We start from the raw sequence: 25,518 nt of genomic DNA, 5'->3' as shown, positions 1-25,518 counted from the left end.
GAAGTCCATAGGGTTCCACAGGATACCTTGGGATATAGGCGATGCCGGCAGACATCGGGCACCACAGAGTTAATTTTGACTAAGCCCCTCCCCCAGACCAAGTCACCTTCAGTTACATAACAAGCCATAGGCCGGAGGAGGAGAAGAGAGAGAGAGAAGAAAGTCTGAAACACTCAAGAATCACATTCTCACAAGCAAGGAGACGGCAAACCGGTGACAGAGCAAAGCCTACCTGAAGCACAGGTGCGACAGGGTGGGAGTCCTGTGGAACCCTATCTCCTATTTTCTACTGCAGGGTCCATAAGGTATCCACAGGATACATTGGGGATGACCCAAAGCAGTATCCTTTAAGGGTGGGGACACTCCTGTGCAGAAAGGAGAATCCGCCGCCCAAAGGAAGCATCCTGAGAGGCGAAGGTATCAAAAGGCATAACACCTCACAAAAGGTATGGACAGAAGACCACATGGCCGCCTTACAAAGCTGAACAGCCGAGGCGCCACGGCGAGCTGCCCACGAAGGACCCACAGACCAAGAAGAATGAGCAGAAACAGGACAGTACTGGAAGGCCCTCATGAGCGCAAGCCTCAGATATCGTCATACGAATCCACCTAGCCAAAGATTGTTCATTGGCTGGCCATCCCTTCTTGTGGAAACCATAAAGTACAACAAGGAGTCGGACTTCTGAAGGGAACTGGTATGGTCCACATATATCCTGAGAGCACGTACCACATCCTGCCAAAAGGCTTGGAGAGTAAAGGCCGGCACTATAATTCCCTCATTAATGTGGAAACTAGACACCACTTTTGGAAAGAAACCAGGGTGAGTCCGAAGCACCGCCCCGTCCTGGTGAAAAATCAGAAAAGGAGGGCGACAGGAGAGAGCCCCCAAATCTGACACCCTTCTGGCCGAAGCAATAGCCAGAAGAAACACAGTCCTCGCTGTAAGTGAATTGAAATCCACTGAGCATAGTGGTTCAAATAGAGGTCCCTGGAGAGCCCTCAGGACCACAGCCACATCCCTAGGAGCCACTAGAGGGACAAAGGGAGGCTGAATTCGAAACACCTTGCATAAAGGTGCTGATATCAGGAAGAGGAGCAATCCTACACTGGAACCACAACGACAGGGCAGAGACATGCACCTTTAATGAGGCAAGACGGAGACCTCGAACTAAGCTCGCCTGCAGTAAAGCCAGAACTCTGGATCTCTGAAACACCTGCGGATCTTACCCTTTAGGACGACACCCTACTAGTAGGTATGCCACACCCAGCGGTAAATCCTGGCAGAAGCAGGTTTCCGAGCCCTGAGCACGGTGTTAACCACAGAGCAGGTAAAACCCTTTGGACCTCAGGAAGGATGTCTCGAGAGCCACGCCGTCAAAGATAGATGACCCAGGTCCGGGTAAGGGCAAGGACCTTCAGACAACAGGTCTGGACGTTGAGGCAACAGCAACGGAGTGTCGACGTAGAGACTCAGAAGATCTGAGTACCAGTGACGTCTGGGCCACCAGCAGGATCGTGCCTCCCTCTTGTTTGAACTTTCAAAGTACTCAAGGAAGAAGGGAGAATGGAGGAAACAGGTATGCAAACTGGAAGGTCCACCGTACTAACAGAGCGTCTACCAAGAGAGCCTCTGCGTCTGTAGTTCTGGACACATACACAGACAGCTTGTGAATTTTTCGGGAGGCCATAAGGTCTACCACAGGGAGGCCCCACTAGTCCACTAGGAGCTGAAACACTTCTTGATTAAGAGACCATTCCCCTGGATGAATGTCTTGATGGCTGACGAAGTCCGCTTCTCAGTTGAGTACTCCTGGTATGAACACTGCCAATACGGCTGGGAGGCTGCCTTCTGTCCATGTCAGAATGCGTGACACCTCTGTCATTGCTGCCTGACTTCAAGTTCCTCCTTGATGGTTGATGTAAGCCACAGTCGTGGCGTAGTCTGACTGAACCTGCACAGGATTTCCGTTAAGTAGGAGTCTGGCTTGCTAGAGGGCCCTGAAGACTGCCCGAAGTTCCAATATGTGAATTGGTAGGGCAGACTCCACTGCTGTCCACCGACCCTAAAAGAGTGTGGACCTGTCACTATGCCCCAACCCCGGAGACTGGTGTCTGTTGTCAGGAGGACCCAGTCCGGAGTCCAAAAGGAGCGCCCTTCAGTGAGGTGACATGTCTGTAGACAGACGCACCTCCGGAGAGAGCACCATCGTACATGCTTTTATCAGATGGGGTAATCCGTTCCACTTTGAGAGGATCAATTTCTGCCGAGGCCTGGCATTACACGGGGCATATTCCACCATGTGGAATGTCAATACCGTGGATCCCAGCATCTGCAGAGTTGAGTGGATTAACGCTCGGCAACTGCTTAGGCATCTGCGTACTTGGCGTCTGCAAAGTGGAGATCTTTTCTGTGGTCAGAAAGATCTTTTGCTGTTGTGAATCCAACAGAGCTCCCAGATGGAGCATGTCTGAAACACAGACATGGGTAGCTGCAGATGGCGGTGAAGTACTTCTGGAGACACTGCCAACAGCAAGAGGTCGTCCAGGTAAGGCATCAGGCGGAAACCCTGCGGCCGCAGATGGGCCGCCAGGACAGACATAACTTTGGGAAACACACGAGGTGCAGTAGAGAGGTCAAACGGCAGAGACCGAAACTTGAAATGTTGCTGCTATATAGCAAACCTGAGAAAAAGCTGGTGAGAGGAAGCAATTGGAATATCCAGCGACACCATAAAATCCCCAGGTTCCATAGCCTGTATAATGGAACGTAGGGTTCTCATCCTCAACCAAGGTACCTTGAGAAATTTGTTCAGGGACTTGAGAGAGAGGATAGGCCGATAAGCTCCGTTCGATATCTGAACCAGAAAGAGTGGAGTAATAACCCATTCCTCCCTGAGGGAACAGGACAGGTACCATGACTCCTGCTAGAAGCAAGGATTGCATTACTTTGTGGATTTGTAGGGCCTTGTCATAGTCTGACAGAGGGCCTGTGCAGAAAAATTGATGGGGAGGCCTTCTGCGTAAGAAGAGGACGAACCCGTGAGAGACCACTTCTCTTACCCAAGTGTCTGTGGTGGTCTGACACCAGCACTGGGTGAACTGAAGAAGTCGGCCTCCCGCCCTGGCATCCCTCAAGGGGAGCCCGTCCTGTCCGGCTGAGGACTTGTACTCCAGGCCCGTTGCTTGGGCTTGATAGTCTTTGAGAACTGTCTGCCTAGGAAAGGACTGACCCATAGGCTTACCTTGCGGCCGAAAGGACGAGGTCCAGGATCCAGAAGTAGTATATACCGAAGGCAGACACGCATACTTAACCGATCCCAACGTATCCACAATCTTGTCTCATCCGGACCAAACAAGATTTCACCATTATAAGGCAAACACTTTAATCCTTTCTTAGAGTCCGCGTCTGCTCTCCAAGAGCACAGCCATAAGGAACGGCAAGCTGACACAGCAGCAGCCGGGAAGCTAAGAAACTGACATCTAAAGAAGCCTCATTAATATGTATATGCTGCTGAATCACGAAGCTTACCCACCAGACTGACCTGATCTCTGGTAGCCTCTGAAGGAAGGACTCCACTAAGGAGTCTACCCAGAACTCCAAAGTCTAGGCCACCCAGGAGATAGCCAAGGCCAGCCTGGAGGCAGCCCCTGAAAGAGAATACATCGATCTTAGTATACGTAGTATCTTCTAGGGAAGATATGGACGGCACAGGTAAAGCAGCACTTTTAAGAGCGCAGTACGTGAGAATCTACTGCATTTGGAGGTGATTCCCAGTAGGTACAATGTTCCTCAGAAAAGGGATAAACCAGACACCTTTGAGGCTGTTATTGTCCATGTGCTCCACTTCAGATAAAGGAAATTCCACAGTTACCCTAATTTCACCGAACAAAGGGCCTGATTCAGACCCGCTCGCGAGCGCTGAGCGCTCGCAAGCGGGTCGATGGTGGCCCAGTGCGCATGCGTACGACGTAGCCGGCTCCGTCATGCACATGCACGAGACTCGGATAGTGACGGGCAAACAGTCGCTCCGGGTCTCGTACCAAAGGGGGCATGCTGTCGATGTTGAGTGACCGCATGCCCCCTTTGGTGGGCGGGCCGGGGGAGTGGCTGCCCAGACGGAGGCGTTCCGATGGGAATGCCTACTGTCTGGGGCCGGCCCCACTGACATCACAAGTGATGTCAGTGGGAGTGTTTTCGGCTCTGTTGTTGCCACAAGCCCTAGAGTGCTTTCGGCTCAGAGACCCTACCACAAGGGTCTTGTCGCAAGCCCGATGGTCGCGATGGTCTTGACCATCGCGACCATCTTCCTGGCCGCTCGCTATAGCTGTGGGTGGTCACCCACAGCTATGCGAGCAGCCAGGAGGTCGCTCTAAAAAAACAGAAGGCCGGCCCTGATTCAGAGCGAGCGCTCTGTCAGTGCGTCCGGCTCTGAATCAGGCCCAGAGCACGTGTAGACTGAGAAGCTGGTGTTCGGCCTCCTCTAAAACCAAGGCAGAACGGTAACTTAAAACTTTGTCTCCGCCTCTCATGGAGAGGCTCGAGTCAGAGACATCTAGAATCTCCCAGATGTCATGTCATCGGTTAGACTTAGACGACGGCATAGGCCTCAAGGCCAGTCCAAGGGGTGTATCCCCCAGCATCAGAACCTGGAGGACAATCCACCAGGGTGTGCCCTGTAGTAGAGAGGGTATTTACCCATGTAGGAGGCGCAGAGGGAACCTGCCTATGAGGACAAAACAGACTACTATGGAAACCCCATCGGGGAAAACACAGGTGGTACAGCCAAACGTGTTAGGAATGTCAATGCCAGAGCAAAGGATGTCCAGGAAGGCCTCTACGAGGTGGCTGAGACGAGAGGGGCCTGGACGATAACAACACCTCTTGCACCATGTCTCCCACACCTCACCCTGCAGCGAGACCGCAGGGCGGGAACAGAGTAGCACACACTGTAATTGACAAACCACACATACGTGAGGTATAACACACACACCCTGACACCACCTGTACTGACTGATATTACTGGACAGCAGGACTGGGGTAGAAACATGCACATCATCCTCACTGACAGACATAGCAATGAAGGAAGTGGGCACAGTTTGTGACAAACTACACAATAAGTATATATACACAAATGTGAGGTATATTAAGCACCCTTACAACACTTATTGTGAGGGCTACAGAAAAGGACATTATTATATAGTCTGACAGAAAAGGTATACAGACAGACAGCGCTAGCATAGTAAAGTCACATATAATGCACACATCTACATAATGGCACTATAATCAACTACACAAACACAGAGGCTGGTAGGAATAGTGCTGCACACAATGACCTTATCGTTGAGGAGAGGTATGCAGGGCGACCCGGACCGCGTAGCCGCCAAGGAGACCAGCGTTCTTCCTATAGAAAATGGCCGCCGGCAATACAGAGGAGGCAGGCCCGGGGGAGCAACGCTGGGACAGCCTGCCAGACCGCTGTGGAAAGGCGCTGTGAGCAGCGGGGGAGGCGCTGGCTGTGTGACAGGGAAGGCACTCTCCCCTGGCCTGCAATTGACCCCCGGGACACTGCAGTGTCTGCACCAGCCCGATGTCCCTGGTGGTCCAGTGGGTGCCTGGTCCCACTGTAGGCCGTCCCCAGGGAGCCCCCTACCCTGGGGACAATAAGACTGTGAATTGGCGGGTACCCGTCGCTTACCTTAACCCCCGTGAATCTGGCCACAGTGCAGGGATCCTCCAGGGTCTCCGCTAGCTGAGGCCCTGGAATCCCGCCAGGATCCCCGGATCAGTACCGGCGTCCTGGTGCCGGCGGGGTTGAGGAGCAATAGCACGGACGTCGTATTGGACTGTCTGTGCTATCCGCTCTAAGCTTGTAGCAAGAGATCTTTAGGGGCTGTGTTAAACAGCCCACCTCTGAATAGTGACCTGACTCCGTGCCGGGCACCTACGAAACTGAAGGTGCCTTAAGCCTAGGGGTGGGGTATAGAAGAGGGACCCCAAGTGCATCCTGGGAGATGAAAATTAACTCTGTGGTGCCCGATGACTACAGCCATCGCCTATACCCCAAGGTATCCTGTGGATACCCTATGGATCCTGCAATAGAAAAGAGGATTTCTATCAGAACAAGGAATTAGCAGTAAGACTGGTAATTTCCACCTCTAGTCAGCACCTCCAGAAAATGAGAATTACAGGGAACCATGGCCTACAGAACTTTGCAACCTAAAGCCAGGTCTTGCACTGTACACACGTTGAACAAGCTTTATCAATGCAATCATGTCTGCTCAGCTGCAGCCCCTGTAGAGTATGTCTCTATGTCCTATCTTTCATTGGTGAACTTGTAGACTTCATCCCTTTATAGTGAATATAATAGTTAATAAGGTTTTCTTTCTATTGTTCTGTAGGAAAAACCTAGATAACGGACGTTTCTTCTCCTTTTGTTTGGTCTTGGAACAGGCACAAGATAGTGGTGGGTGAGGTTGGAATTACAGGTGGGATAGGAGTTTTAGAGGGACTTTCAGACAAGGCCTTGAATTTATTCTGAAACTAATGTGATGACAATAAAGGGATTGATGGAGAAGAGCGTCAGATGAGTAAGGGTGGGAAGTGTACAGGGGTCTTGATGACTACTGATGAGCAGAAGGAGGTTGCAATATTCAAGGCGGGAAATCATGAGTTTGTTGATCAAGAACTTTGTTGGTAGATGTTCTGTAGTATTTCACAAAGGGGTTGTCCTACTACTGAAGATCTTCTACTTCCTCTGTAGAAAGGACTGGACTCTGGGCCTGATTCAGAGATGGCTGCTAATGTGATCACAGCTGCATTAATATGCTAATGTTTGCAAAGATCACCTGAGCATAAAGACGCCCCCTGCTGCCTCCTTACCTGCGTAAATATCAGTAACATCAATGCTCATCGGGGGTCATCTTACCCTAGCGGCAGATCTGACCTGCCGCAGCCTTGGGAGCTCTTCAGACACGCAGAGCTGCACATGCCCTCGCAGTGGCTAATATATGCACACACATGTAACGGCGTTTAAACTGACAGACACGTCTGCATTTTCTTACCGGGTTGGGTATGGGACCCCGGCGGTCGGAATGATGCTGGTCAGAATACAGACAGCAGTATCCTAACAGTCTGAATTCTGACCCCTCTAGGTAAGCAAACACTAACCCTCTCTCCCCGATTCCTAACCTCCCCAGTGCCTAACCCTAACCTCCCCAGTGCCTAACCCTAACCTCCCCAGTGCCCAACCCTAACCTCCCCAGTTCATAAACTCTAATCCTCCCCCTTAGTGCCTAACTCTAACCCTCCCCCCCCTTAGTGCCTAACCCTAACCCCCACGGTGCCTATACCTACCCTCGATACTTACCTTTGGGATGCTGGCGGCTGGGATTCTGCTGTCGGGATTCCAGCGCCAGTAATTCGACCATCTGCATCTCGCTCACCAGGATGCTGACAACATCCCTTCTGACCTCCCCCAAACGCTGACAGCTGGTCGCTCACTCTGTGATGGATTCCTTTGTGCGTCCGTAATTGCAGTGCGATGGCTGCGCACGTGCGGTGCATGCACGATGGCAAACAATCGCTCTATTGCGTGCGTAATAGCCTTTGGCTCCGTCTATGAATCAGACCCTTTGGTTCCTATAAAATTCTTCTGTGTTTAGAAAGAATGTTGCACCCTGCTCTTGTGTCTTTGTACTGGTAGGCTTCTGTAGGCACGCTGTTTGCACCTTAATATTTTACATTACAACAACTGTAATTGGGGCTTTCTACACCAGTAGGAGTTCTCACCGATAACAGGAAAACATCTTTTGATATATTGCTCTGTCCCAGTGAGACATGCAGCAGGATATTCTCTGTGTACTATGACTATCATAGGGATGATCTGCAAAGACCGTTCTCCCATGTTCTGATTATTACATGGCACTTGTGTCATGCCGTTCCCAGCCAGAGACAACATGGCCTTACTTACGGAGGACTTAGCTCTTGACCTGGGGAAAAAAAAAAAGATTATTTTTTTTTTCTGGAAGAAAGAAAATTTCCCCCTGTTGCAAGTGCCATTTAATAGTAACCCAAGGAACGTTTCTAATTTGAGTAGCTCAGGTTGATTTTTCTTTTCCCCTTAGATATTTTGTCAGTCAAACAGATTTACACAGATGTCATGTTCTCTGCTAAAAATAAAAGTGTAGATTATTGATTGACCAGATTTTAAAGTCAGATTGGATTTGTATCAACTAAAATCAGGAGATCTTTTTCAAGAGCTAATATTTGGAAAAATGTGTCCAGGGCAGATTAACAATGTAATTATTGCACATGTTACCAGCGCTAACCGATACTGTGCAGGCAATGGCATTAGGATGTGTAACAATAAGGAGATTGTGATATGAATGGCAGACATATGGGCAGTAATGTTACAGTGGGACTAGAACTTGCCACAGTGTAATGGTGCGTACACTCGGCCCAACTTTGATAACGGTATCGTTCTTATCGTCCTGCAATCATATTGTCCTGTTTTTGGGCCCCATTCAACCTCCAAACGATGGTCGATGTGCAGGCACGAATGGTCGATATCGACCATCGCCCCTGCATGCAAGCCAACCTGGTCGATATCGACCAGGTTAGCCTGGTTACTATAGGGACCCGCGATTGTTGATCGCAGGTCGTTATAGCTGTTTGGGGGTTGGTGCATGTGCTGGATGTTCGATATCAAACATCCAGCACATGCAGGACGATCAGACAACAGTATCTGATCATTGTCTGATCACTCCGCCTGTACGGGCCATAACTAAACTTTTAAGTGCAAATATAATGGCCCCAAAACTTGCAAAGAAATCCAAGATGTAAAAAGCAAATGTGGTCATCCTTGTGTCACAGGATTCTGATATTCACAAGTGGAAACAGATGGGGGAACACGAACCACGTGTCACAGGGATCCCTATTAATTTCCAACTCCCAGGACCATCCCTGAGGAAGACCCGTCATTCTAGGTGTGAAACGCGTTGTCCTGACTATCACCGATTACCTGCACCTCAGAGAGTGCTGGTGTGAGTACAGGCTGCCCACCATGGCAGTGCCTGCTATCTGACTACATGCTAGGGGAGTTCAGCAGGTATCGCTCCTACCCATCCAGTAGGTACAAGTTAGAGACTACATACTGCTCCCGGCCCACAATGCACAGCACATTCCATCTCTTTGTCTGTGCACTGTGATACAGTAGCTGTAACTAATGAGAGAGGCCAGTCCATCCACCTGTTATTCAACAATTCATATCCCAATATTTCCCAGATCTCTGCTCTAGTCCAAGATGTTATAATCCAAAGGGGCACAGCTGGATTTCACCACTTCACTGACATGGTGACATGGGATGCGAACGCAGCCAATTGTGCGTCAGCTGACAAGGTGCGACCGCAGCGCCCAATGTGTTTTTGAAGAGGAAATCCATTCTACTCGTGCAGAGCGGATCTCTTCTGACTCCCCTGCGGACCCGGCAATTACTGGCTGCTTTTGCCGAAAAAAAATCATTAGTTAAGTGGTTCAAACACTGGTGTTAATGGCAGGTATAAATAGACGACCTTCTTTGCCTAGCATGCAGCTTTATCAGAATCTTGAGTCCATATTGTAATAGCCATTGCCAATCAAGGTTTTGGATTAATTACACAGCAGCGGTTTCACCATGGATGCAGTCATAATCCCGACCACGGGGATTGCAGCGCTGAGAATGCTGGCGCCGGTATCCCACACCTGTCAGAATCTCCGTTCCGGCATCCCGAAGGTAAGCAGTGGGGTTAGGCACTAGGGGGAGTGTTAGGATGTAGGGAGGGGGGAGGCACCAGGGATGGAGGGTTAGGGTAGGGAGAGGGTCTGTGTCCTAACCCTGTCAGGACCCCGAGCACCAGTATGCCGTACCCAACCCGTTTCACCATAATATATTGGCTGAAATACCTTCTCAGTATGTATAAAACACAGCAGAAATTCCAAATACATATTTTAAAGAGAGGAATTTATGTGGTTAAAAATTGTTTTCTTAATCCCATATATTGTGAATCGTCTTTTAACCAATTACCTGGCGACGTCACATGTGATGCAACCGGAGCCAACTGTGCTTCAGCTGGTGAGGTGGCATCACATATGACCGTGCCGCTCAGCTCTGTGCCCCGGCTGTAGAAGAGGCGATCCGATCTGCACTTATGCCGGGGTACAGAGCTGGTTACATTATATCAAACCATTGATTAGAGCTTTGGTCGGTCATCACTATGCTGTTATTTCCTTTGTGTTTGGCAGTTTTCAGCGTCTAGTTAAACCTGTATATGACAGTCAGCGGCTAGTTACGCCTGTATAGGACCGTCAGCGGCTAGTTACGCCTGTATAGGACCGTCAGCGGCTAGTTACGCCTGTATAGGACCGTCAGCGGCTAGCTACGCCTGTATAGGACCGTCAGCGGCTAGCTACGCCTGTATAGGACCGTCAGCGGCTAGCTACGCCTGTATAGGACCGTCAGCGGCTAGCTACGCCTGTATAGGACCGTCAGCGGCTAGCTACGCCTGTATAGGACCGTCAGCGGCTAGCTACGCCTGTATAGGACCGTCAGCGGCTAGTTACGCCTGTATAGGACCGTCAGTCCCTAGTTACGCCTGTATAGGACCGTCAGTCCCTAGTTACGCCTGTATAGGACAGTCAGTCCCTAGTTACGCCTGCATAGGACAGTCAGCGGCTAGTTACAGCTGTATAGGACTATCAGTCCCTAGTTACACCTGTACATGACTGTTATTGTGCATTGGTAAAGTTACAGTGATAATATTAGTGGATATCCGTTTACCTTTTCTTATATCATTTTAATTTAGCTCATTGTGGGTTTATAAATAATATATTTACCTGGGATAGGACCAGCGTTCACATTATTGTTTTGTTTGTTACTGTACCAATGTAAAGAGGCAGATCTCGCCCTAAGGGAATCGGAATTTGTCCTTGGGGTTATTTGTTATAATACAGTATTTCATTATTTGTATTCATCCAGTTGGCGCCAGAAGGTCTATAGGGGGAGATTTATCAAAGCTTGGAGAGAGATAAAGTATCAATCAGCTACTAACTTCCATGTCACAGGTTGTGTTTGAAAAATGACAGTTGTATGACCCGGACCATGCGCCTATCAGAGTTCTATGCGACATTGGTACGCCTCTCTGCTGCCGGACACTACTGTAGGTGGTGCAGAGACGGGCAGCCTGCCCATCGCCCCACCCTGGTTCCACCACTGGAGGTAAATGCATCAGGACTGAATATATATTATGTGTATATAGAAGGTTCCCCCACTGGAGGTGAATGCATGACCTGTAATCGCATCAGGACTGAATATATATTATGTATATACAGAATGGTGACATTTAGATTACCCTGTACTCCTGGATTCTGCATTTGGAGTCTTCCAGCTGTTGTTGCAGTGAGCCGACGATCTCCCGGTACTGAGCGTACCTTTCCTCCATCACCTCTCGCTGTAGATGGGAGTCCTATACAGAACACAGGACAGTGAATCAGACCTCTCTAGGACCCTGAGTCACACACTAGACACCTGGCCATGGAGTATATTGTGGCCGATTCAGAGACTCACGCCAGTCGGCCGCAACTACATTTTTATTGGGCATATTCGCCTGTACGCAGAATTGTACATGTCTCTGTGTCCGCACCACCACTATCCATATACCAGATTCATAGCAGTAATCACTGTCAGCGAGCATGTGCACCAGCCCAATCCTTCATCTGCCATCAGACTGGTCACAAGGCATAAACTGCTGCCCTCACTAACCTTAGTCTATGTGTGACTGCCCCGTTAACACCCAGTTACTTCAACTACAAGTGGAGATGTGACCGAGAAACGCACGACTCGGAACCATCCGCCGGCTCAGATACGGAGCATACGCAGAACTACAAGGTCCATTTGTAAAACGGACTCTCATGCGACTCTGAATCAACTCCATTGTCGTAAGTGGCCAAATTCCTGTTTGTGTGGTATCGCTTCGTGCCCCTTGAATAAGAAATTCGCTACTCCTGAGTGCTGCTACCATGGAAAGTGTGTGCCCATGTTACTGCCCTTATGCCTAGTAATCAGCGAGCATGTGCGATATTCATTACTAACGCATTTCACACAATTATCCGCTCTCCTCAGCAGCAGCTTCTGCACCGCTAGTGTCCGTCGTCATAAGTCAGGGATGTCTCTTCTGCACCGCTAGTGTCCGTCGTCATAAGTCATGGATGTCTCTTCTGCACCGCTAGTGTCCGTCGTCATAAGTCATGGATGTCTCTTTTGCACCGCTAGTGTCCGTCGTCATAAGTCATGGATGTCTCTTTTGCACCGCTAGTGTCCGTCGTCATAAGTCATGGATGTCTCTTTTGCACCGCTAGTGTCCGTCGTCATAAGTCATGGATGTCTCTTCTGCACCGCTAGTGTTCATCATTATAAGTCATGGATGTCTCTTCTGCACCGCTAGTGCCCATCATTATAAGTCATGGATGTCTCTTCTGCACCGCTAGTGTCCGTCGTCATAAGTCATGGATGTCTCTTCTGCACCGCTAGTGTCCGTCGTCATAAGTCATGGATGTCTCTTCTGCACCGCTAGTGTCCGTCGTCATAAGTCATGTGACTGCACCATGCCAGTGATTTCTAATACCTAGACACATCCCTTATCCCTTACTGGTGCATACACAAAGATGGGTCCCGGCTGCTCAATCACCCTAATGATCCTAACTGCAACCCCCTCGCTCCCCAGAATATTCCATCTGCATACAGAGACACATCTACTAAACCAGTCTCAATTAAAGATCACAAGTTATCCACACACACAAAAAAAAAAAGTTTTCTGGCCTCGGCATAAAATAATAGTAAAAGCAGAATGTTGTATTTGAGCAGTGATGAAATAGATTTTTCCTCATAAAGGATTCTCTATATATTGTATTGGCCTCAGTTCTTGCACAATGACCAGAGGCCAAAGCATGATTCTCTGCTAGTCACGGTTATATCTGTACAAAGCTTCCCCAGTCTTTTGTGATACACAGAGCGTAACCATGGCGCCACACCTGTTTCCCATTTCCATCACACAGCTCACATACCAACATATGGGAGAGAGGAGGGGTTGTTTTTTTTTTTATCACTTTAATTGTACCGATAAAACAAATCCTTGTAGAATAACACTACCAGAGTACATAAGCATGACCAAAAAGTTCTTCCCATCAATATCCGGAGCCAGTACTAAACCCACCAGCGCGTAATAGCAAGCGTTGGGCGCCGCTAATTGCGCTTGTTCTCCTATATGTTATTATTTGGCTCTCTGTGGAACGGTCCACCTCACAAATATGAAAGAAATGTCAAAATGCAGCAAGCTAATCCCATGGAAAAGAAGTGTGAGACGTGAGTGAAAGGAACAATGCATTTCTCATAGCTGTGTCCGTGCGTTCCCAGCAGCCTCCACAGGCCCCAATTGTGGCTGTAGGTCTGAGCTGCACTATAGCCGAGCGCTGACACTGCCGGGCTAAAGAATGGGACTCATTCATGCCAGCCCCATTCAGATCATTTTCTCAAGGTCGCTTCGTACAGTATTTCCCCCCTTTGTTCCCTTACACCGGAATATTTCCTCACATCTGTGAATACAAATGTCCTGGGGGGGGGGGGGGGTTGGGGTGGGGGGCTATTCATTACAAATGCGCATTCCTTGCCGTTTCTAAGCGCTTGGGGTCCAGAGATTAAAGGTAACACCCCCACATTCTTGGGTTTCTCTTTTGTAGAGCAAACATTTGTTACCGCTGACAAAACCTTCCAGTGTTCTGACGGTATGTAAGAACAGAGCGCGCTTTCTGCGTTCTTGTAAGAAGATGGAGTATTACAGTGTAAGGGGCAGGTTATTGCTGTACATATATGTAACTGTCAGCCGCTCACACATAACACGCTATGTACTGATTGGAGGAATGCAGAAATCCTCCGGATTACTACAACCCTCAATGCATTTGATATTGGCCATAATCTTAATATCCAAAAAAAAAGTGTTTCAAGTAACGTGATACAATGCTACGTACTTATAGCATCAAAAATATCATATCGTATTTGGGGCTTAATGACTTTATATTTGTGGAATACTGTAGGGAGATGTATCAAACCTTGGTTGCCCCTAGCACCCAATCAGCTTCTACCTATCATTTATCAAGTACATTCTGTACAATGAAAGGTTGTCATGGGAATGGTCTTCAGCTGTCCTCATTAGAAGATTTGATACACCTCCCCCTCAGTATCAGGCGGTTCTGCTGATGGAGTGATGCTGTTGTGTGACGACGTGCGTACAACCAGCGGGGGTCAGATTTACACAAACTATCTCAGTGTAAGCTTATGTTACTACCAGCACTACAGACCCCTCATTCACTGGCTCACAGCCTTCTATACCCAGCATTGGCTGTCTCTCCATTTCTCCCTGTCCTTTATTATCCCAACTGTTTATCTCCCTCTATTGCCCCCCTCCCACATATCTCTCTCTACCCCTCCCCCCCCCCCCCATATTTCTGCCCCTACTCTCTAAAGATTCAGTGACCGGTGGCATATAAATACAATTGAAGGCAAAACATGGGGGTGTGATTTTACGGATGCCCGCTTCTGTTTCTGGGGGTGTAGTGATATGTGGGGGCTGTGTGTGGGCCCTGTCTCTGCATGGGGGGAGATGACTGGGTGGCTGTGCTGACTTACTGTACATTCTGCCCTGTGCTCTATCCTGAAGGCTCCAGTGCATGAGAGCCAGGGGGCGGGGCAGGGGGCGGGGCCTCCCCTCTGCTCTACTGAGCAACTGCCAGACTGACATACAGGTTGGTTATATTTACAGATGGTTTATAACCTATGTATTTGTGTGCTGGAGATTCTAGTGGCATGTCTCCCTCTCCTGGTTCATTTTCAGCATTTGACCATTTTATATCATAAATGGAGCAACAATATAATTAACCAGGTTTGCACATCTTGTTATCATTAATATAGAAGGTGAAGTTGAAGGACACCTCCTTTGGCCATAAATTGGTTACATTGTTATTAGGATGGCTGTAACTCACCTCTCTGTATATAGGTTACAGAAAATCCCTTGTATACTCACACTTAGATCCTTCATATCATCCAACAGGCTGAGCTTCTCCGGGACAGACTCGAGGTGATCCAGAGCCATCCGCGTACTCTGTCAAAGCATAAACCAGGATGACGGAATTAATGCCCCTGTCTATCTACATGTCTGCATCACGTGTGTCACGTGAGGAGAGATAGGTGCAGGTAGTTCATGGGAAGCACAATCTTAATATGTGCATCCACTTGCCCATAGTGGAACGACAGTACGATTACAACATTGTAATCGTACAGTCGTTCCTTATCCTGTAGGTGCCCACACTGACCGATATGTCATTCAGCGCAGGCACCCTCCCTCATCCCCGAACATGCCCAATCTGTCGTTATCGGCAGACTCACCGGCATGTTCAGGTGATGATTGATGTTGAAAACGACCAATGGGAGCGCGTATCGCTGGTCGTTTTCGACATTAAACTGCATGATTACGAAACGATTAATGAGCAATTGAATGATTATGATGTTGATAGAACGATTACGATGCTCACTTTAATCGTCTAGTGGATACGCACCTTTAGAATAAACCAGCACCCATGTAAACGAGCTGCCTGGAGGCACCGTCTGTAAGCAGGTAAATGAAGGTCCTGGCCGGCAGCAAACGCACTGATAGAGGTGTCACTTCTAGGAGGTACCTGTGTCTCCGCCGAGACTGCCAGCACGCTGCTAAATTACAAATTATCTCAGGCCTATAGGATCAGCAATTCACAGAGAATCCAATTTCCCTGAATATGCTGCAATTCAAACAGATCCTCTATATGATTTAAAGCGAGTGTATAGATGCAAATGTCCTGGGTAAGGCAATGCAAGTAAATGGGATGTAAGCAGCACTGCTCCATAATAAGGTGTATTGTGGGGACAATTATATGTATCTATCCCGTGATGCATCCAAGGAGAATGATCCAAACCCACAAAATGTCTCAAAGAAGTAAAATCCAGAGAGCACTTTATATAGATGTGCTGCGGAGCAGAGTTACGTGTCGTAAGATACAACGCCTGGTCCTCGCTAACAGAGTGCTTTGTACATGTAATATAGATGTGCTGCAAAGTGCTCTGCTATCGAGGACCAGGCGCTGTATCTTACGGCACATAACTCTGCTCTGCAGCACATCTATATTACATGTACAAAGTGCTCCGTTAGCGAGGGCCAGACACTATATCTTACGGCACATAACCCTGCTCTGCAGCACATCTATATTACATGTACAAAGTGCTCCGTTAGCGAGGGCCAGACACTGTATCTTACGGCACATAACCCTGCTCTGCAGCACATCTGTATTACATGTACAGAGTTATGTGCTGTAAGATACAGCGCCTGGTCCTCGCTAACGGAGCACTTTGTACATGTAATATAGATGTCCGTAAGATACAGTACATGGGCGAGCATTGGATCGCCCCCGCAGAGTTCTCCTGCTCAACGAGGGTCTGCGAGCTGTACCGTCTGCATACACTGATACACGCAGCCCAATTGCGTGACGCCTCAGATAATCCTCGTGGTTTTACCATCTACGCCCTTGTATTTAATTTACACAAGACTGACATGAAGTTTGGGGGTGTGATAGCACACACCCATGACCCCACAGGGACACTTCATGTTGTATTGTGTTGTGTAATATAACAGAGCCCGGCAGCTACACCTTATGTATGATTCACCAGTCAAACCCAGAATAAACTGGCATTCAACCTGATTTACTAATGGGTTCATCTATTCTGGAGGGTGAGCAAAATTTGTGGTGTAGAGATAAGTATCTGTAGTTTTAAAATAAATAAATATAGCAGCTTAACGGGCATCTCCGACCGAGCCGAATGCACAGCAGAGCCCGGCTACGTCATAGCCCAATGCACAGCAGAGCCCGGCTACGTCATAGCCCAATGCACAGCAGAGCCCGGCTACGTCATAGCCCAATGCACAGCAGAGCCCGGCTACGTCAGAGCCCAATGCACAGCACAGCCCGGCTACGTCAGAGCCCCAGGCACAGCAGAGCCCGGCTTCGTCATAGCCCAATGCACAGCAGAGCCCGGCTTCGTCATAGCCCAATGCACAGCAGAGCCCGGCTTCGTCATAGCCCAATGCACAGCAGAGCCCGGCTCCGTCAGAGCCCCAGGCACAGCAGAGCCCGGCTTCGTCATAGCCCAATGCACAGCAGAGCCCGGCTTCGTCATAGCCCAATGCACAGCAGAGCCCGGCTTCGTCATAGCCCAATGCACAGCAGAGCCCGGCTCCGTCATAGCCCAATGCACAGCAGAGCCCGGCTCCGTCAGAGCCCCAGGCACAGCAGAGCCCGGCTTCGTCAGAGCCCCAGGCACAGCAGAGCCCGGCTTAGTCATAGCCCAATGCACAGCAGAGCCCGGCTACGTCAGAGCCCCAGGCACAGCAGAGCCCGGCTCCGTCAGAGCCCCAGGCACAGCAGAGCCCGGCTCCGTCATAGCCCCAGGCACAGCAGAGCCCGGCTACGTCAGAGCCCCAGGCACAGCAGAGCCCGGCTACGTCAGAGCCCCAGGCACAGCAGAGCCCGGCTACGTCAGAGCCCCAGGCACAGCAGAGCCCGGCTACGTCAGAGCCCAATGCACAGCACCGCCCGGATACGTGAGAGCCCCAGGCACAGCAGAGCCCCAGGCACAGCAGAGCCCAATGCACAGCAGAGCCCGGCTTCGTCATAGCCCAATGCACAGCAGAGCCCGGCTTCGTCATAGCCCAATGCACAGCAGAGCCCGGCTTCGTCATAGCCCAATGCACAGCAGAGCCCGGCTTCGTCATAGCCCAATGCACAGCAGAGCCCGGCTACATCAGAGCCCCAGGCACAGCAGAGCCCAGCTCCGTCATAGCCCAATGCACAGCAGAGCCCGGCTCCGTCAGCCCCAGGCACAGCAGAGCCCGGCTACGTCAGAGCCCCAGGCACAGCAGAGCCCGGCTACGTCAGAGCCCCAGGCACAGCAGAGCCCGGCTACGTCAGAGCCCCAGGCACAGCAGAGCCCGGCTACGTCAGAGCCCAAGGCACAGCACAGCCCGGCTACGTCAGAGCCCCAGGCACAGCAGAGCCCAATGCACAGCAGAGCCCGGCTTCGTCATAGCCCAATGCACAGCAGAGCCCGGCTTCGTCATAGCCCAATGCACAGCAGAGCCCGGCTTCGTCATAGCCCAATTCACAGCAGAGCCCGGCTCCGTCAGAGCCCCAGGCACAGCAGAGCCCGGCTCCGTCAGAGCCCCAGGCACAGCAGAGCCCGGCTACGTCAGAGCCCCAGGCACAGCAGAGCCCCAGGCACAGCAGAGCCCGGCTTCGTCATAGCCCAATGCACAGCAGAGCCCGGCTTCGTCATAGCCCAATGCACAGCAGAGCCCGGCTTCGTCATAGCCCAATGCACAGCAGAGCCCGGCTTCGTCATAGCCCAATGCACAGCAGAGCCCGGCTTCGTCATAGCCCAATGCACAGCAGAGCCAGGCTTCGTCATAGCCCAATGCACAGCAGAGCCAGGCTTCGTCATAGCCCAATGCACAGCAGAGCCCGGCTTAGTCATAGCCCAATGCACAGCAGAGCCCGGCTACGTCAGAGCCCCAGGCACAGCAGAGCCCGGCTACGTCAGAGCCCCAGGCACAGCAGAGACCCAGGCACAGCAGAGCCCCAGGCACAGCAGAGCCCGGCTACGTCAGAGCCCCAGGCACAGCAGAGCCCGGCTACGTCAGAGCCCCAGGCACAGCAGAGCCCGGCTACGTCAGAGCCCCAGGCACAGCAGAGCCCGGCTACGTCAGAGCCCCAGGCACAGCAGAGCCCGGCTTCGTCATAGCCCAATGCACAGCACAGCTACGTCAGAGCCCCAGGCACAGCAGAGCCCGGCTTCGTCATAGCCCAATGCACAGCAGAACCCGGCTTCGTCAGAGCCCAATGCACAGCACAGCTACGTCAGAGCCCCAGGCACAGCAGAGCCCCAGGCACAGCAGAGCCCAATGCACAGCAGAGCCCGGCTCCGTCATAGCCCAATGCACAGCAGAGCCCGGCTCCGTCATAGCCCAATGCACAGCAGAGCCCGGCTCCGTCATAGCCCAATGCACAGCAGAGCCCGGCTCCGTCATAGCCCAATGCACAGCAGAGCCCGGCTCCGTCATAGCCCAATGCACAGCAGAGCCCGGCTCCGTCATAGCCCAATGCACAGCAGAGCCCGGCTCCGTCATAGCCCAATGCACAGCAGAGCCCGGCTCCGTCATAGCCCAATGCACAGCAGAGCCCGGCTACGTCATAGCCCAATGCACAGCAGAGCCCGGCTACGTCATAGCCCAATGCACAGCAGAGCCCGGCTCCGTCATAGCCCAATGCACAGCAGAGCCCGGCTCCGTCATAGCCCAATGCACAGCAGAGCCCGGCTCCGTCATAGCCCAATGCACAGCAGAGCCCGGCTCCGTCATAGCCCAATGCACAGCAGAGCCCGGCTCCGTCATAGCCCAATGCACAGCAGAGCCCGGCTCCGTCATAGCCCAATGCACAGCAGAGCCCGGCTACGTCAGAGCCCCAGGCACAGCACAGCCCGGCTACGTCAGAGCCCCAGGCACAGCACAGCCCGGCTACGTCAGAGCCCAATGCACAGCACAGCCCGGCTACGTCAGAGCCCCAGGCACAGCAGAGCCCAATGCACAGCAGAGCCCAATGCACAGCAGAGCCCGGCTTCGTCATAGCCCAATGCACAGCAGAGCCAGGCTTCGTCATAGCCCAATGCACAGCAGAGCCCGGCTTCGTCATAGCCCAATGCACAGCAGAGCCCGGCTTCGTCATAGCCCAATGCACAGCAGAGCCCGGCTTCGTCATAGCCCAATGCACAGCAGAGCCCGGCTTCGTCATAGCCCAATGCACAGCAGAGCCCGGCTTCGTCATAGCCCAATGCACAGCAGAGCCCGGCTACGTCATAGCCCAATGCACAGCAGAGCCCGGCTACGTCATAGCCCAATGCACAGCAGAGCCCGGCTACGTCAGAGCCCCAGGCACAGCAGAGCCCGGCTACGTCAGAGCCCCAGGCACAGCACAGCCCGGCTACGTCAGAGCCCCAGGCACAGCACAGCCCGGCTACGTCAGAGCCCAATGCACAGCACAGCCCGGCTACGTCAGAGCCCCAGGCACAGCAGAGCCCAATGCACAGCAGAGCCCAATGCACAGCAGAGCCCAATGCACAGCAGAGCCCAATGCACAGCAGAGCCCGGCTTCGTCATAGCCCAATGCACAGCAGAGCCCGGCTTCGTCATAGCCCAATGCACAGCAGAGCCCGGCTTCGTCAGCCCAATGCACAGCAGAGCCCGGCTTCGTCATAGCCCAATGCACAGCAGAGCCCGGCTTCGTCATAGCCCAATGCACAGCAGAGCCCGGCTTCGTCATAGCCCAATGCACAGCAGAGCCCGGCTTCGTCATAGCCCAATGCACAGCAGAGCCCGGCTACGTCATAGCCCAATGCACAGCAGAGCCCGGCTACGTCATAGCCCAATGCACAGCAGAGCCCGGCTACGTCATAGCCCAATGCACAGCAGAGCCCGGCTACGTCATAGCCCAATGCACAGCAGAGCCCGGCTACGTCATAGCCCAATGCACAGCAGAGCCCGGCTACGTCATAGCCCAATGCACAGCAGAGCCCGGCTTCGTCATAGCCCAATGCACAGCAGAGCCCGGCTACGTCATAGCCCAATGCACAGCAGAGCCCGGCTTCGTCATAGCTGAATGTGCGGCTCTGTCGTAGATGTATGCGCAGCTTGGCGCAGCACTGTGTGTAATGTTCAGGCTGCACGATCACAGAGCAGGAGCTGCAGACGCTTCCTCACTGCCCAGAAGTACAATCCTCTGGAAAGAGAGCGGAGATGAGAGATAAAGCGTCCAATCACAGAGCTGTCACCAGCACACTCTGAGACTATAATAATTCCCGGCTCTCTGTCCTCTCAGCAGATCAGATTTTTGTCAGGCAGTTTGTTACTTTAGATACCAAAGTGTCAAAGCAACTTAACACTTCATCTGTCAGCTGCTTCCCGTCTTCCAAGGAACAAAAGGAATTAAAGGACGTTATCTGCCTAACTGCAGGTCCGGGGCAGATATTGGGAGAGTCGCCATACACGCGCCACAAACCCGCTCAGTGCAGAACTCTCCTTGCGGAACAGTGTGTTCAGGGAAGAATGGGGTACGGGGGCAGGAGACAAGTCCAGCTTTGCTCCATCACAAAAGGATCAGGAAGACTTTGATAGAATGATAAACTGTATGGAAGACCAAAGGGGCCCCATGTCAAGAAGGAATGCACAAGACTAAGGTTATAAAGATGCCCTGTAGGGAAGAGTATGAAATATATGGAAATAACTTCCATGTGGGACAAACACCAGCACTGTGGGAGTGAGGTAGTTGGTATTAATCTGCCGTTAGCATTATAGGTTCTCACACATAGAATAATTGCTGCGATTCCTGACTGTTGCGTACGGATTGAGTGTTTCATGTACCTCCTCACCCTCAGGTTGGAGACCCGGAAAATGAGTGACAGACCCTGAGAACCCAACATCACACAACATAACAGCCTGGCTCCTCTCACTTCTGGAAGTTGTTGCTCAGAGCTGATGAAGGTCCTGGATGGAATTTAAGTGCCAACTCTGGGGCTCATTCAGACCCGCTCGCTAGCAAATGGCCACTCGTTGCAGACGATGTTCACTAATGTGTGCATGCGTGTAGTTCGCAGTGCGCGTGCGCAAAATAGTACAAGCGAACGGAATGTTCTAGCTCGCCCTGCAAAGACAGCCCAGTGGTATTAGTGACAGGAGAGGCCGTTTGTGGGTGGTAACAGGGGCAGGGCAGTAGTAGAGTTGCGGACGCAGGCGTGCCAGAGTGTTTTCACGCCATTTATGGGGCGTGCATAATTAACAGACAGCGTCATAGTACACGTCACCTGGTTGTTTTTGACACTGAAGTGCTCACAGTAGGGTACAGTCAACCGCAAGCGATGCATTCAGATTTGATGGAACCCGATGTACCGATGGTTGTTTATACTTCCTGGGGATGACGTACGCAAGTGGGCAGCAAAAAACGGGCTGGTGGGCGTCTATAAACACAAAGTGATCGCTCGCCAAGACGCAGAGGGTGTGCTTATGCCTTGCCGAGTGAGCGGCTGCCTTGAGTTCACTTAGCTGAATTTCCATACGCTGGGAGCGAGCGGCCGCATCTAGCGAGCGGGTCTGAATGAGCTCCTCTGTGTCTTACAGGCTCAGAACACTACACGGTAAGCTGCACTCCGTAGGCAACAATCACGTCACTGCAGGAGATTCACATGTGCCATATACAAAACAATATGGGCACTAAATTATCACCCACTTTATGGATTCTAGTGGTACAGAATAAAGGACGTACTAATATAAATCCCTATGCCAGCTATGTAATCAATGTTCAGATGCCATTTGGTGACCCCCACCCCACAGGGACGACCCTTTGCCAGAACCGTGTTATCGCCGTACGATATTCCGTTACACGCCGAGGTTTCACACTAAAAGGAAATCTGCCAGGTAATGGTAGGGCTTGTGTTACACAGTAAGCAGGACAGCGCCTTCTGACGCCTGGGCCCCTGGGGTTCGCCACCTTGCAGCACAGAATTGCGCAACAGACAGTGAATAATACGTTTGCCACTGCCTATTATGGCGTCTCCATGCAGCGTCTATAATCAGACCGGAAAACATACTACATACCAGATCCTATAACCCCTGGCCCCAATGCACACAACGGCACTGCTCCTTCCAAAGGGTTAACGTTTTCTGCCAGCACTTGTGGTACAATCAGCCTGCAGCAATAGGTAGTCACAGGGGACTAGGTTGTATTACTGTATATATGATGTGTAGGCAAATATTTATCTCTCCACTTATGTAAAACAGAGGAAAGCAATGTAACATAACACAGCAGCAGCACCACAACAGGTCCTGGTGTCTGTGTTGTGTTAACACACTGATCCGTGGGGCTGTGGGCCTGGGCGCTCTCCCAATCTCATTCATTTGCACAAGTGCTGGGGTGGACGTAGTATATGGCGGGGGATCGCTTACAGATGGCTCTTTCACAGCAGTGTAGAGTTTCAGCTTATACAGGAATGTTTTGCGGTGTTCGAGTACCTTTTTCCATGCATGGGAAACACAGGCAGACCCTCTAACGTACTTATTCCATTCCTTTTCTCCTGATTGTACAGTATAAAGTCCTTACACATTAAGTATTCTGCATACGGATGATATCCAGACAACTCACCCGCTCTAGATCCACAATCCGATCCTGTGAAAAAAAAAAACGCGGATGCACATTAGAATGGGGCAGATTTCTTTTTAACAAGCAGGGAAGCACTTTAGAAATCCAGGGTAACGTTCTGCTGCCCCTATTTCCCATTATACGGCATTAGTAACACTGCAGGTTTCATCGTTAACTGCAGAGCTGAATGTCTGAGGCCATTGTCATTCTGCAATTATAGACATGGAGTGCACTAAAGCATTTTTGGAATAATATAAAAAAAAAATAAAAAACCCCACAAGAAAATCACCTTCTCTCCTTCAGACAGACAAACGTATAATAAAACACCCGTACAAAATGGCTTTAAGCAGCTATTTCCATCTACCCCGCCAGTATGCAATGGCTTAAATAATTGTAATAAAATTATAGGACATTAAAAGAACTTCAAGATACTCATTTCCTCAATGCCGTAACACAGAAGGTCAGTGCAACCCAGAAAATATAAGTTGGGACACACTGATCTCTCGTGGAGTCGCTGAATCCTCCTCCAACCAGGAAAGGAAAAGTAATTCTGCAACATCCCACGTTCCGAACTGAAGACATCAAATATCCTGCTGCATGTATACAAGTCCTGAGCATACGGAACTGTTCAGCAGGGGTGAGGTATATTTTGTGTGCATTCATAATGTTGACACGGTCGGAATGTTTGCATGCAGCATGTCAACATGATTAGAATGTCAACAAAATGTCTGCTGGCGCTTCTGGTGGTGAGTATTGCTAATCCTAACCCTCCCCCCTAGTGCCTAACCCCCTATCCTTTCCCTTCATTGTGAACATGTCAACATTTTGCACATGTCGACATTATGAATATTGACAATATAAATACATCCCATCCAGCAGCTGATGTATCACAAATTCCAGTCTTTGAAGGGGTGTGGCATTAACGCCTTAATTCCCCATAACCTTGTAAGAGATGATGACAAACCTATTGTTAGGAAGTTGTAACCTATTATTTAAAGTACAAAACCTTCCACGGACTGAGGTCACATTGCGTCTGGGAAGCCGCAGAGGGTGTAAATAACTCACCTGAAGCAGCCACATTTCCTCGTCTCGTCTGCGGTTTTTTTCCAGCGCATCTGCAAACCACAAGAGAAGCGTTAACCATGGTGACTTCATGTTCCCTATAGCAGTAGGAACAATCTGGTTACAGTAGTGATCTATTCTGGTTCCTCTACAGCAGGAAGTGTAATAAATTCACGTCCATATTAGACATCTTCTAAAATGTTCAAAACCTTCCCAGCATTCCATGTGAGAGCGACACAAGCCGGCCGCGGCAGAGCTGCGCTCGCGTCCATTTTGTGGAGGGATCTTGCTTTCGCTTCTAGCACTGTGCATGCTCTGGAAGCGTGCGCATATATGGGCGATTCAGAGCCGTAGGTAACTCAGCGCACATATGGGCGATTCAGAGCCGTAGGTAACTCAGCGCACATATGAGCGATTCAGAGCCGTAGGTAACTCAGCGCACATATGAGCGATTCAGAGCCGTAGGTAACTCAGCGCACATATGGGCGATTCAGAGCCGTAGGTAACTCAGCGCACATATGGGCGATTCAGAGCCGTAGGTAACTCAGCGCACATATGAGCGATTCAGAGCCGTAGGTAACTCAGCGCACATATGGGCGATTCAGAGCCGTAGGTAACTCAGCGCACATATGGGCGATTCAGAGCCGTAGGTAACTCAGCGCACATATGGGCGATTCAGAGCCGTAGGTAACTCAGCGCACATATGGGCGATTCAGAGCCGTACGTAACTCAGCGCACATATGTACGATTCAGAGCCGTACGTAACTCAGCGCACATATGGGCGATTCAGAGCCGTAGGTAACTCAGCGCACATATGGGCGATTCAGAGCCGTACGTAACTCAGCGGCATCTCTGCTTTTGTGGCTTAATGGACGTAACTTTGTGTTACACATAGGAGGTTGGTGGGTGCGTGTAGACAGAACTGCGAGCTATGCAGCGATGGGCGTAGGCAAAGATCAGTCTGATTTCAGGTGGATCTCTTACACCAGGAATATGACCGGTGCCAGTGTGCACTAATAATGGTGACGGCTATGATACAATAACAAGCGTATGGGGTGTGGATTGAAAGATCTACCGTAAAAAGGTAGACAATGCCTAGATAGACA

The 25,518-nt window shown here is 50.7% G+C and overlaps 1 protein-coding gene across 5 annotated transcripts in view; it reads right to left on the bottom strand.

Moving 5' to 3' along the window:
• Window positions 1–25,518, bottom strand: part of CEP128 (centrosomal protein 128) — a 158,600-nt gene that overhangs the window by 10,609 nt on the left and 122,473 nt on the right. For all 5 annotated transcript variants that reach the window (XM_088460891.1, XM_088460890.1, XM_088460889.1 and 2 more), the window contains 4 exons: window positions 24,416–24,465; window positions 23,354–23,377; window positions 15,109–15,186; window positions 11,386–11,499 (listed from right to left, as the gene is read on the bottom strand). In XM_088460891.1, coding sequence (XP_088317017.1) covers window positions 11,386–11,499; window positions 15,109–15,186; window positions 23,354–23,377; window positions 24,416–24,465 — 266 coding nt within the window. The remainder of the gene's footprint in view (window positions 1–11,385; window positions 11,500–15,108; window positions 15,187–23,353; window positions 23,378–24,415; window positions 24,466–25,518) is intronic.

The sequence above is a fragment of the Taudactylus pleione genome, unplaced genomic scaffold, assembly GCF_031769625.1.
Source record: "Taudactylus pleione unplaced genomic scaffold, aTauple2 ptg000987l, whole genome shotgun sequence".
Taxonomy (NCBI): Eukaryota; Metazoa; Chordata; class Amphibia; order Anura; family Myobatrachidae; genus Taudactylus; species Taudactylus pleione.
Note: the sequence above shows the minus strand (reverse complement) of the source record. Positions and strands in the feature narration are given on the sequence as shown.